This window comes from Haemaphysalis longicornis, unplaced genomic scaffold, assembly GCF_048455015.1.
Source record: "Haemaphysalis longicornis isolate Haplotype H1 unplaced genomic scaffold, Haemaphysalis longicornis Haplotype H1 scaffold_12, whole genome shotgun sequence".
NCBI classification, from domain to species: domain Eukaryota; kingdom Metazoa; phylum Arthropoda; class Arachnida; order Ixodida; family Ixodidae; genus Haemaphysalis; species Haemaphysalis longicornis.
Window position 1 is genome coordinate 60,145,586 of NW_027526225.1, and position 13,346 is coordinate 60,158,931.

At 51.6% G+C, this 13,346-nt stretch overlaps 1 protein-coding gene across 1 annotated transcript; it reads right to left on the minus strand.

The window, feature by feature from the left end:
• Window positions 1–2,730: 2,730 nt before the first annotated feature.
• On the minus strand, window positions 2,731–3,426 carry LOC144161646 (uncharacterized). The gene has a single exon (XM_077692277.1). The coding sequence runs from the start codon at window positions 3,424–3,426 to the stop codon at window positions 2,731–2,733; it is 696 nt and encodes a 231-aa protein (XP_077548403.1).
• Between the last annotated feature and the right edge of the window lie 9,920 nt (window positions 3,427–13,346).

The following is a 13,346-nucleotide window of genomic DNA, read 5'->3' on the forward strand; positions in this document are numbered from 1 at the left end:
TGAGTATGTGACTGTTCTCAGAGCCCGTTTTTGTAGTCGACGTATAGGATTAAGATAGGTATTGTACGCGCCTTCCCCCCGCACTCCGAGGGTGCCGGGGAGGGCGGCGCGGGTGGAGGAAGCTTAGTAGCTTGAGCTGGGCCACTGGCCAAACACCCCTCGAGGCCTAGACTAGGCAGGAGGGGGGAGAATACCCCCGACGAGGGTTTTCCTCTCATCCCTCCCCACGCAGGATCACGTAATAAAGTCTTTCTCTCTCTCTCTCTCTGTACGTCCAACCCCAAGAAACCATGCAGTACGCAGGTGACTATTGAATAAAGCGTAATAAAGCGTTTTTAGTATTTTGATATCAAATAACTCACGGGCTTGCAGTAATGCGTAGCAAGCAGATGCTAGCTTTGCACAGACAGCATCGACATGATTCTGCCAATGCAAATGAGCATCCATGGTAACTCCTAAGTATTTAATTAAGTCCACCTGTTCAAGTAAGCAGTTGTTCACTGATATTCTGACCAGCTCTTTTCGAACGTTCTTTTTTCGAGAATGAAATATCATATATTTTGTTTTTTTTCGCATTGATAGTAAGTCTGTTAAGCGAAAACCACCGAGCAATGTTTTCTAGTTCGATATTAATTCTTGCTTGTGTTTCCTGCTCGTTATCACCGGTTACGACAAGCGCCATGTCATCTGCGTACATTACTAAATCTGCGTGCGTTAGTGCTTTGGGAAGGTCGTTTACAAATAATGAAAACAGCATAGGCCCCAGCACCGAGCCCTGCGGAACGCCCATGCGCACTAGCTGTGGGGTTGAGCTGATACCGTCCATCACAACCAGTTGGTGACGATTTTCAAGGTAGCTAGAAAGGAAGTAATACATTTGATCTCTGAATCCATAGCATTGTAATTTCTTCAGCAAGATTTGATGATCGACGGTATCAAACGCCTTCTTTAAGTCTACGAATACGACTGTAGCAAGTTTGTTGCCATTTAGTGCTGTGTTGATGTTTTGAGTGAGCTTGACTATAGCAGATGAAGTGGAATGCTTTGAACGAAACCTGTGCTGTTCTGGGGAAAGGATTTGGTACTTATCAAGAAACGAAGTAAAGCGTTTTGCAAGAAGCTTTTCAAAAATTGTATTAATCGCACTTAAAACTGAAATTGGACTGTAACTTGACGTGTCTGAAGTTTCCCCGTCTTTATATATTGTTGTAACCTTGGCCATCTTCAGCGAGGTAGGATAGACACCATCTCGCAAGCAGTGGTTAAACAAATGGCACATGATGGGGCTCAGAACGTCAACATTATCTTTGATTAGACGCGTAGAAATGTTGTCTATCCCGGCCGCTTTGCTTAGACCTATATTGGAGACCACAGACGTTATTTCTTGCACTTCTATGTCCTGCATTACGAAACTGTTAGCTATATTGCTTGAAAATGTTGGTTCATCAATACCGAACTGAACATTTTTTGACAAGGAAAAGCCTATGGTTGTAAAATATGTGTTAAAAGATTCTACGGTATTTTCACTTATATTAGCTGGGGCAATACGCTGCGCAGTGCCTTTCCCGGTGGCTTCCCTAATTATCTTCCAAATTTTCCTGGTGTCACCGGCTGCTTGATGAATAAGGTGTGCATAGTACTGTTTTTTCTGCGTTCTCAGCGCCGATACACAAATATTGCGAATATTCTTGTACTGCCGTAAGTTATGCTCGCTAGCTTTATTACGTCACCATTTAATATACCAGTAATCTTTCTGTTTAAGCATTTCAAGAATCTGACTGGTCATCCAGGGACATAATGGGTTCTCATATGAATGTTTGGGAACCCTGACAGTGCTTTTAGCCTGGGCATTCATAAGGGCACGAATGAAATTGTCAACCTCTATGTTAACGTTCTCATTAATAATATCAGCAGCATTAATAGCCAATATACGCTCGCGCAATTGTTGGTGGTTAGTTCGGACTGAGTATTTTAAGGAACTGTGCTGGGTGTCTGTTCTGTGTTCAAGCTTTACAAAAAGAGGAAGGTGGTCTGCAATAGGCTCGTTAAAAACGCCTGCTCGTACGCCAGTTGGGATGTTTGTTAATGCATGGTCAATTAGGGTGGCCGTCGTACTGGTGATGCGCGTGGGCATTGTAATTAGGTTTCGAAAATTATAGGAATCTAGCAAATACTGATAATCTCGATTCGTTGTGCCACAGGAGTCGATATTAAAATCGCCAACAATCACCACAGGTGCATCGCTGTTTAAGGTTAACGTAGAAAGAACGGTTTCAAGTTTGTAAAGACCGGAAGCTAGATTGGAATTTGGAGGGCGATAGACTACGCCAATTGTCAGTGAACATTCTACTCTGACAAAAATACCCTCAAGATCTGCGCAGCTGCAGGATGCAGATGGCATGGTGGTAACAGTATGCACAGTTTTAACAAAAGCTGCCACACCCCCGCCGCGGCTGTGTGTGGCACGCGCGATAGAAAATGCGGAATAGCCAGGAATGACCACAGTTTCGACTTCTTTCAGCCACGTTTCCGATACCGCGATGACGTCAGACGCTTTCTCATGTTGAGAAAGATAAGTGATCAACAAGTTAAGGTTTTTTCTTATGCTCCGAGCATTACAATAAAAGATGGAAAATTCTTTGCTTTTAAATAACTTATCAGCCTTTTTACTGGTAAGGAGCATGACGAAGAAGGTGGTGCGTGCAGGAGACTAGATACGATTGGTACGGCTCAGGCGACTTTCGCAAGATCATCTTCACATGTCACGTGAAGGACCTTAGTGTTTTCCGCTTTCCGCATCAGTATTCTGCCATCGCGCACCCAGGCAAACTTCCAGTTGTTTTCTCGTTTCGCTTGGATAGCTTTGCCAAGAAGTACTTTATTTTCAGGGCAGAGGTGTTCATTGACATAAATCGGGTCATCCAATTGAAAGCCCAGCATTGACGCGTTTAGTCTGGTTTTTTTGGCAGCAAGCAGTACTTTATCACGAGGTGACCTTGAAAGGAATTTCACTACGATGTTTGGGAGACCCTTGGTTGGAACGCGGAGTACAGCATCTATGTCTTGTGCTGAAATTTGTACGTTCAGGCATGAGCCGACCTTGTTAAGTACACTTGTAAGGTCCTCGTTCTCAACCACAGGAACTCCCTTCAACTCAATATTGTTCCTTCTGCTGTACTGTTTTAGATCGAGTAGCTGCTTTTTGGTTTCCTGGAGCTCTTTCTCGAGCCTTCGCGTTGCGCCCTGAGTGTCTGAGCTGTGTTTCTTCAATTCTGCAACTTCTTGCCGGAACAATTTGATGTCATTCTTAAACTCATCAAAGCTTTTGCTAACAAATTCCACGGATTTGATGACTGATGCGAGCTCAGCTTTAATGGCGTTGTTAGAAACGTCCATACTCTTCACTTCAGTCTTGAGGTCGGCCATCGCCGCCATGAATCTAGTTGTCAGTTCAACCAAAACCTTTGTTATTTCCTTGATGCTACCCGGCGTTTTTTCGCCCAAACCCTTAGCAAAATCCCCCGCACGGGGCACCTTGAGTAATCTTGGTGACGGTACTGGCGATACCGCGGACCCCGAGCCCCCAAACATAAGCTGGATCCAACCGTGACGATGTGTTTATAGGTGGAGGGTTAGAAACCACGAACGGTGGCCGTCGGAGCCCAGGTCAAGCTCCGGCGGATGGGCTCCCTGTCTGTTCACCAGGCAGGGAGCTCCGGGACCTCTTTGACTACCAGGGTAAGGTCAAGGAAGAAAGTACCCCCGTCTCACTGCTTTTTCCTATGCCATATGGATAAATCAAACCCCCCCCCCCAGACGTGATCGGCCCCCCAAAAGGGGCCGCACCGAAGTATCTTTTCCTTCTTTGCCTTCTATCTCGCTCCCAAAGCCAGATAACTACCCTCGTTTTTTGATCATGGAATCTGTTGACAAATCGAAGCCGGTTTCCTCTCAATCGGTATTTCTTGTTTCTAAATACCTTGAAGGTATCATCGGCAAAACATATGACGCCAAAAAACTCAGAACTGGTGAAGTGCTAGTTGAAGTTAAAACCAAGCAGCAATCCACAATCCTCCTGAAACAAACCCGCATGGCAGATCTGGAGATCAGGGTCACACCCCACCGCAGCCTCAACTGTTGTCAAGGTGTGATCTCTGAGGCAGATCTCCTAACCGAGACAGAGACTGATCTGCTCGAAGGCCTAAAAGAACAAGGCGTGACAGCAGTAAGGCGCATCGTCATCAGGAGAGAGAACAAAGAAATAGCCACCAAACATCTGATCCTGACTTTTGACCGCTGCACACTGCCCGAGCATGTCAACGCAGGTTTCATCCGTTGTTCTGTCCGGCCGTACATCCCGAACCCGAGGCGCTGTTTCAAGTGCCAGAGGTTCGGGCATGGTACCAACTCCTGTCGAGGCAGAACAACATGTGCCAAATGCGCCCAGCACGATCATCTCTCTGGCAACTGCACTGCAACCAACTTCACCTGCCCGAATTGCCAGGGTCCACACGCAGCATACTCTCGCGCTTGTGAAAAGTTTCATCTTGAAAAAAAAATCATTAACCTTAAGATAACCGAAAACATCACCTTCCCAGAGGCGCGAAAGAGGTTCGCCTCCTTCCCTCTGGGCAGGTACGCCGACGCAGCTCGCCGGGGGGCGGAGCGGCGTTTGGTTTCGGCGGGGACCCAGTACCGCAAGTCGGACTTGGTCCCGCCCCCGCCCCTCCCTGGGTTGCCTATGGCAGCCCAACCCACCTCCGCACCGCTCGCTCACCCAGCAGCGGCTGTGGTGGCAACAACGTCTGTTGGGGATGCCGCTGCATCCACTGCTTCCTCTCCACCGGCCCAAAGCACACGCAAGGGCACGGAGATGGAGACGGAGGCAGTCGCAGCGACCCCCTCCCCCGCCTCACTGCCTGTGCCACCTGTGGTGCTCCCCACACCTTCGGCACTGGCAGCGCAAGCAAAGAACACCCGAAAGGGTACCACGTCAAGGGGGCCCAGTCCGCTGGGCACCCCGTTAACATCAGATGACGACATGGACGTCGAGCCCTTCCGGCTTTCATCGCAGCGGAAGGAACGGGCTGCGACGTCCAGGTCAGTAGAGAAGGTCAGAAAACCCCTTCCAAGAGTGCAAGCCCCGAAAGACCCTACATAAATAATCACACTCCAGTAGCTCTAACACATCATAATGGGAAGAGAAAACATTGTTCAATGGAACTGCAGAGGCCTTCTGAATAATCTTGACGACGTGCATGAGATTCTGCATGCCAATCAGCCAAGTTTAATGTGTGTCCAGGAAACACATCTTAATTCCAAACACACAAATTTCTTGAATAGGTACCTGGTATACAGGAAAGACAGGGATGGCTGCACACACTTTTCTGGCGGTGTGGCCATAATTGCCCGCCAATCCTTAGCATGCCACCCTGTCACCTTGAACACTGTCCTTGAGGCTGTAGCAATTCGAACAATAATATTTAATCGGTTGATAACGGTATGCTCCATATACATTCCTCCTGATGTCTCACTTTCGAGCTCTGACTTCGAGGCGCTGGTTGACCAGCTGCCCGAACCGTACATCCTTACAGGCGACCTTAATGCTCATAACTCTCTTTGGGGCTCTTCTCGCACGGATGCCCGAGGTCGCCTGATAGAGAAGTTTTTAACATCCTCTGGAGCATGCCTTTTCAACAAGAAACAGCCTACATACCATAACACAGGTCACAACACATACTCACATCTTGACTTGGCTATTGGTTCTGCAATTCTCTTTCCATGTCTTGAATGGGGCGTGGGCACAGACCCATATGGTAGTGACCATTTCCCCACATCATTAACGCATATAGGTACAGGCCCGAGCAGTCCATCTTCCCATAAAAGGTTTACTGAAGCAAGAGCTAACTGGAATACATTTACAGAGACATCCAAACTACACCACGCATCCATAGGACACCTACACGTTGAAGAAGCTACCCAACTCCTCATGGCGCACATCCTCGACGCCGCCGAAAAGTCCATTCCCCACGTCTCTGGTGCCGCGCGCAACCAGCGGAGGCCATGGTGGAATGAGGACTGTAGGCGGGCGCGAGAGGCCCAGAACAAGGCGTGGGGTATCCTTCGTCGGTACCCCACGTCGGGAAACCTCCTCTTGTTCAAACGGGCCAAGGCATTAGGAAAACGTGTGCGCCGTGAGGCAAAACGAGAGAGTTGGCGTACATTCATAACATCAATAAACTCCTACACAGACACACGGAAAGTATGGACACGTATACGCAAACTCAAAGGACAACAGACACACAGCCTGCCCCTGGTCAGTACAACAGGGGACACTCTGGAAGACCAGGCTGACACACCCGCACAACACTTCCAACACGTGTCCAGTTCAGCACACTACACGAACACTTTCCTGAAACATAAAGCCTCTTGTGAAAAGAAGTCCCTACACGACAACAACAAATCACAGACTTCGTACAACTCCCTGTTTTCACTACATGAGCTGAGGGCTGCTCTGAGCCTGTAAACCCTCAGCTCCAGGCCCAGACAACATTACATATAAAATGATACAGAACTTACACACAGACACTCTTGTAACACTTCTTCACCTTTTCAACAAGATATGGCTTTCGGGGCACATTCCAAAGTCTTGGAGGGATGCCATAGTTGTAGCATTCTTGAAAGAAGGGAAGGACCCTTCTTCTCCTGCTAGCTATCGACCCATTGCCCTGACCAGCTGCCTGTGCAAGCTTCTCGAGAAGATGATAAACCGGAGGCTCGTGTACTTTTTGGAGTATAACGGCCTTCTCGAGAGCTGCCAGGCAGGCTTCAGGGCGGGGCGATCCACGAATGATCAACTTGTGGCACTAGAGTCGTATATTAAGGATGCCTTCGTGCATAAACAGTTCTGTTTAACTGTGTTTTTCGACCTAGAAAAGGCCTATGACACCGCTTGGCGTTATGGGATCCTTACTGACCTGAAGTCATTCGGTGTTTCTGGTAATATGTTTAACACCCTTGCTAGCTATTTGTCGGAGAGAACCTTTCGCGTCAGAGTTGGTTCTGCACTGTCAAAGGTACACGTGCAAGAAAATGGCGTGCCGCAAGGCGGAGTTCTAAGCTGCACTCTCTTCATAGTAAAAATGAACTCTCTTGGGAAGGCACTGCCGCCTACAATTTCTTACTCCATGTATGTAGATGACGTGCAGATATCTTTTAAATCATGTAATATGTCCATCTGCGAACGTCAAGTCCAGCTCGGCGTCAAGAAGCTTGCCGGCTGGGCAGACAAGAATGGTTTTAAAATTAATTCCGGAAAGAGCTCTTGTGTTGTATTCTCCAGGAAGCGTGGGGTCCACCCGGACCCAGACATCATTCTTGCGAATGTGCCAATTCCTGTGAACAAGGAGCACAAGTTTTTAGGCATTTTATTCGATGAAAAACTTACATTCATTCCTCATGTCAAACAGCTCAAATGTAAATGCCTAAAGGCAATGAATATTCTTAAGGTTCTCTCACATCAATCTTATGGGGCCGACAAACAACTCCTGCTGCGCCTGTACACAGCGTTGGTGGGGTCCCGGCTCGACTACGGCAGTGTCGTGTATGGGTCGGCGACAAAGACCGCACTGAGAATGCTCGACCCAGTGCTGCATCTTGGCCTTCGCCTCTCATGCGGCGCTTTCCGCACTAGCCCTGTCGAAAGCCTTTATGTCGAGTGCGACAAGTTGTGTCTAGGGCATCAGCGGGAGTATGTTGACCTGCTGTATGCATCTAAGATTGTGTCCCTTACCAACCATCCTTTTAATCCCATCATGAACAATACATCAAACTTGCAACTCTTTTTAAACAGGCCATCCGTTTCCTCACCTTTCTCTCTCAGAGTTAGGGAGGAGGCTTCTGCACTCACGGTCCCTCTTTCAGACACGCACAAGACACCCATTCAAAATTTCATCGCACCATGGCATCTTCGTCCTGTATCATGCGACCTGTCATTCACTCTTGTATAAAAAAATAGGGTACCCAGGAATGCAATTCTGCAGCACTTCCTGTTCCTGCAGGACAAGTACAGGTGCGCAGAATTCTATAGCGACGCGTCGAAAACTGGTTCTACGGTATCTTGTGCAGCGCACGGACCAAATTTTAGAGTAAGCAAAACAATGAATTTTCATAACAGTATTTACACGGCAGAAGCATATGGCATTTTACTCGTTACAAACCACATCATCAAACATAAAATTCCCAAGTCCATTGTGTACACAGACTCTCAAAGCGTTGTACAGGCACTGTCATTAGGAAGGTCATCTAAAAACTATGTCATAAATGCTCTTTTCAAGGTACTAATGTCTGCATATGCCTCAAATCTTGAAATAACTATATGCTGGGTACCAGGGCATTGTGGAATCCCTGGCAATGAGGCCGCCGACCAAATGGCTGGTGATGCTGCTCTCATGACTACAGTTGACGTTACAACAGTACCTTACACCGACCTAAAGACACACATCAGACGACAGCTTCGTAACACATGGCAATTACACTGGAGTCAACAAACAGACAACAAACTACACATAATAAAACCACAACTTCGACGCTACATAACTGACTCGCACAACAGATACACTGAAGTCGCCCTGGCTAGGCTGCGGATAGGCCACACACATGCGACGCACTCCCACCTGCTCACTGGAACTTCGGGACCCACGTGTAGCAGGTGTGGAAAGGGCCTATCCGTAGTCCACATACTAATCACATGCAAGGCACCTGACACAACACGACACAAACATTTCCCTGAATTATACAGACGACACATCCCTTTGCACCCATCATATTTTTTAGCCGACGAACCCATGTTTTCTAGTCAGCGTGTTTTTAAGTTTTTAGCTGAGGTGAACTTTCTGCAGCTCTTGTCATATCACGTATAATCATCCTGGCCCTATACACCAGCCATCTCCATTGTCTTTTGTTTAGCATCACTTTTACTTTTAGTCAAATGTTTTAGTATGTACGGTCTCATCACAATTCAGTAACTTCTTCTTTGGCGCTCTTTGCCCATAGTCGGCCTTGCGCCAATAAAACCCAACTATCATCATCATCACCTTAGCAAAATCTGCGAGAGCATCACCCATGGCAACAACCAAAATGCAAGAACAAGCTACAACAGCAGAGGCACAAGAACTTCTCAGAGCAGACCAGCAACCGGCCTAAGTGATTACCATGAAAGAATTCAGGCGTCCAAAAAGCCCACCTGCATTGAATGGGCGAGCAGTTAGACAACGTGAATCGCCCGGCTGCCTGGCTCGCTCTGATGTGTCTTCGGTAGATGCAGTTCCCTTTATGTAGTCGAAGCCAAACGTCCCGGATGCTGCGCAGTCCGCCAGAGAAGGGAATCCCGGGTGATGCCACGTGTTCTCAACCGCTGACGTAGGTGTGCTTGCGCGTTGCCTTGTCAGCGTCTCCCGGCGGCACCAAGAACGGATCACAGAGGGGTGTACATGTAGTGACGAAGTGCCTGCATTGAATGGGCGAGCAGTTAGACAACGTGAATCGCCCGGCTGCCTGGCCCGCTCTGATCTCAGGTTACAAAAAAGAGACAGCTCTCCTCCACGCTACGCAGCATCCCGCCCTCACTCTTTACAATGACCTGGCCACCCCTACCAGGCTGGGGAACCTGTATCACGTGACACCTCTCTAGACCTCACATTCGCAGCAAATGTAGGGCAGTTATGTGGCAAAGGACCCCTCGGAAGGGACCACTACCTCACTTAAATTGTACTGTCCCAATTGCGCATACACTGAAAAATTAGTCTATGTCGCGTTCGTCTCGTCCATTCCTCGACGTCCACAAACGCTGCTCTACTCCTGTCACGACCAGGGAGTTGTGCTGGAACACCTTCAGTCGGATGTCGTCCGGTTCCGTGAAGAACAGCAAATCTTCCAGCTTCCGGTTCGGTTCACCGAGTCGCTGAAGTGCGGCCCGGAGTTCCTCCCTCGCGATGTCATGCTGACGGCGAGGGCACAGTAAGTGCTCGAGCGTCTCGGACTATGGGCAGGCGGGGCAGGTGGGGGACGCCCGGTGGCCGTTTTGTTGCAGGCCGGCTCCCATGTTACAACAATTAAGCATCGGGCGGAGCAGGAGCGACCAGGCGTTTATGCGGCTGCGTCCGGACAGGGCCCACGGGCCGTGGCCACAGACCACTCGGGCATCTGGACGCATGGCCTCTACCACGCGGGCCAGCAAAGTCCTTCAAGCATCGAATGAGACCACATCACGGGAGACTGGAACCCCTGCCTGGCGAGCAGCACCCCTGGCCACGGCGTCTGCAGTCTCGTTTCCTATGATGCCCACGTGCAAAGGCAGCCTGTGAAGTTGCAGTGGACACCCCTGGGCCTCCACTGCAAGGATCTTGGCTGCCAGCGACTGCTCTACGTAGCCGCTGGAGCTGTCTGGCTGGTCGGCGGTGCTCAGACGGAGGAGGGCAGACTGGAATTCAGTCAGGATGATGGCCCCCAGACCTAGGTCCCCTCCTGTAGAAGAAGATCCGCGACCAAGTGGAGTCCAGCCAGCTCTGCGAGGGTGGATGAGGCCGGGCAGGGTAGGCCGCACACCTGGATGGTGCCGAGTTCCAGGGCCGTGCGGGTGGCTCCAGCTCTTGCCGTCGACTGTTGCACGGAGCCATCAGTGTACACCTGCAGAAGTCCGGCAGCGTTGTCTTACAGCAGGGCTGCCAGCTCATTGGGGATGGCCTGGGGCGGAGCGCACCTCTTGCTACGGACCCCCGGCAAGGTGGTGGCCATACGTAGAGCCTGCTTCGAGCCTGGGGGCAGTGGCTCCAGGCGGGGCCCCTGCGGCAGTGCGATTTTGCTCTCGTACGTACTGAGAAGCATGCCCACCCGAGAGTTGAGCCGGCTGCGGCAGTGCTAGAGAAGTGCCGCGCCGTCCGCTGGGCCCTGCAGGCGGTGGATGTGGTGAAGCTCCACCTGCAGGGCCAGGATCTGGATAGGCCAGGAGCCTGCCTTCGTGTGCGTTGCCGCCACCGAAGATGTGCTCCGAAGGCCCAGGCAAACGCGGATGTCCAGGGGCTAATCCACCTCCAGCTCGTCCAACCGACGCTGGTTGAGGTGCACCACAGGCGGAGCATAGAGGACGGCGGACGACGCCATCCCGGGGAACACTCGCAGGGCCACGGTGTGTGTGCAGCTCTGGCCACGCTCAGCAACCTCCGCATGCCCTGGTGGACCGTCGCTAAGTGTTGCAGGAGCACTTCACCGCAGGTAGCCAGGACAACTGGCAGTCTAGCAGGACCCCAGATACTTGGCGCTCGTGCACCGAGGAATGGCCTGGCCGTTCAAAGTAAGCGGTGGTGTCACCTTGCGTGCCCTGTAGCCCCTCTGGTGGAAGACCAAGGCCTGCGTTTTTGACTCAGACAGCTAGGCCGCGGTTTGCAAGAAGGCGACGACTGCCCATAGCACCCCCTTGAGGCACGCCTTCACCTTGGATAGTAGTCTCGTTAGTCCGTGGGCCCAGATGGCGATGTTGTCGGCATAGACGTCCATCCCCACTGGAAACGTAAGCCCAGCTGGAATTCAGTCCGGGAATGAAGCCTCGAGGAGGTTGAAGAGGAATGGGCTGAGCACACCCTTTGGGGAACCACGGAGCTGACGTCTAATAGGAAGCTGGTTGCTGCGCCCAACTAGACACGGAGGGTACGGTTGGCCAGGAACGCCGCGACTGATGTGCCCCAGAACCTCCATGCTGTCTAGGCCCTCTAGGATCGCCGTGTGGGGGACGGAATCAAAGGCCGACTTCATGTCCAGCAGGAGCAAGAAGGCCACCTTCTTGTCATGGCCCGCCTGCTCCGGCATAGACACCACATCCTTGTGGTAGTCAGCCGCGCAGCGGTGGCACCTGAGGCCCCTTTGCTGATCCTGGAAGACGGCCCGTTGATCAGCAATTCACTAGAGGTGGATCAGGACCGTGCTTTCCATCAGCTTCCCCGCTGCGGACGTCACGGAAACTGGCCGGCACGATGCAGGCTCGGTAGGTGGCTTACCGACCTTCAGCATCGGCCACCCACCAAGAAGGTAGAAGGCTGCCCTCCCCTAACACATGGTTGACGAGCTGCAGAATCGGCTCCAGCTTGGCGTCAAGGTTTTGGAGCATCTCGTGCGTCGCCCCATCAATGCCAGGGGCGCTCCGCCGTTTTGGGCATTGATCCAGGGCGGCCCAGAGCTCCCTGAGTGTATTCTCGCCTCTGAAAATGGCCACCACTTGCAGGTCCTGGGAGGCAGCCGACAACACGTGCCACTGGCCGCAGCTAGAGGTGGAGATGGAGCGAACTGTTCGGCTGGCTTCTTTGCTAAGGCCTCCTCGGTGATGCCCAAGGAAAGGACGGAGGCCAGCAGAGGGCGCCGGTTGGTGATGGCAGACTGCAGCAAGGCCCGAAAGACTCTTCGTGCTTTGGCCGAATCCCTACGCGAAGTCCTAAAGGAGCAGAGCGACTCCCAACTCTGCCTCCGCCGCTGCTTGGCTCTCCTCATGCACTGCGCATCCAGCTGCCGGTACGCCGTCCAGTCTTCCGGTTGCCTGCTCCGGATGACCCGCCGTTGCAGCTGGTTGCACCTGGCCGGGAGTCTCAGGAGCTTTATGTGCGGCACTGCCGTGCAGAGGGGTACCTGCTCCTGTACTGTGGCCTTTTTGGCTCTCCCCACGACAGCTGCTAAGAAATCAGGCTCTGGGTCCTCCCTACACTTTGCCATCTCCTAGCGGTAGTTGTTCCAGTTGGTAGTGGCGTAGCCCCTGGTGTCTGCTCGCCTGCTGTCACCCTGCTGTCACTCCTGGGGTTGACAGTATGGGGTAGTGGTCCGACCCCTAGGTGCTGGTTCCAGTTTCTCCGGTGTAGGCACACCGCCGGGACACCAGTGTAATGTCAATACGGGACAACTGGACCATGCCCGAGGGACCAGGACGGGGGAAGGTGGGGCTGCCTGTGTTGGCCCGAGCAGGCCGCAGGCTGTGGTAGCATCCAGCAGCTTTAGTCCTGCGGGTAGTGCGAGGGTTGCACCAGGCTGGGTTGTGCGCGTCAAAATCCCCGCACACGACAACGTCCGGCCCAGGTCGGCCCGCAGCCGCCCCACTGCTATGGCATTCGAGTGACGAGTTCGGCGGACGTAGACGCTGGCCACCGTGCTGTACTAATTGGCTCGCATTCCGCAAAGACACTCCCACCCTCCCCCCATCCCAGACGACCCAGACGAGGGAACATTGGCCCAAGAATATCTCGCCCAGAAGCGTACCGAAACTATTCTCCTCAGCGCCAAGAATCATGCGCCGATGCCATTTGCTCCAT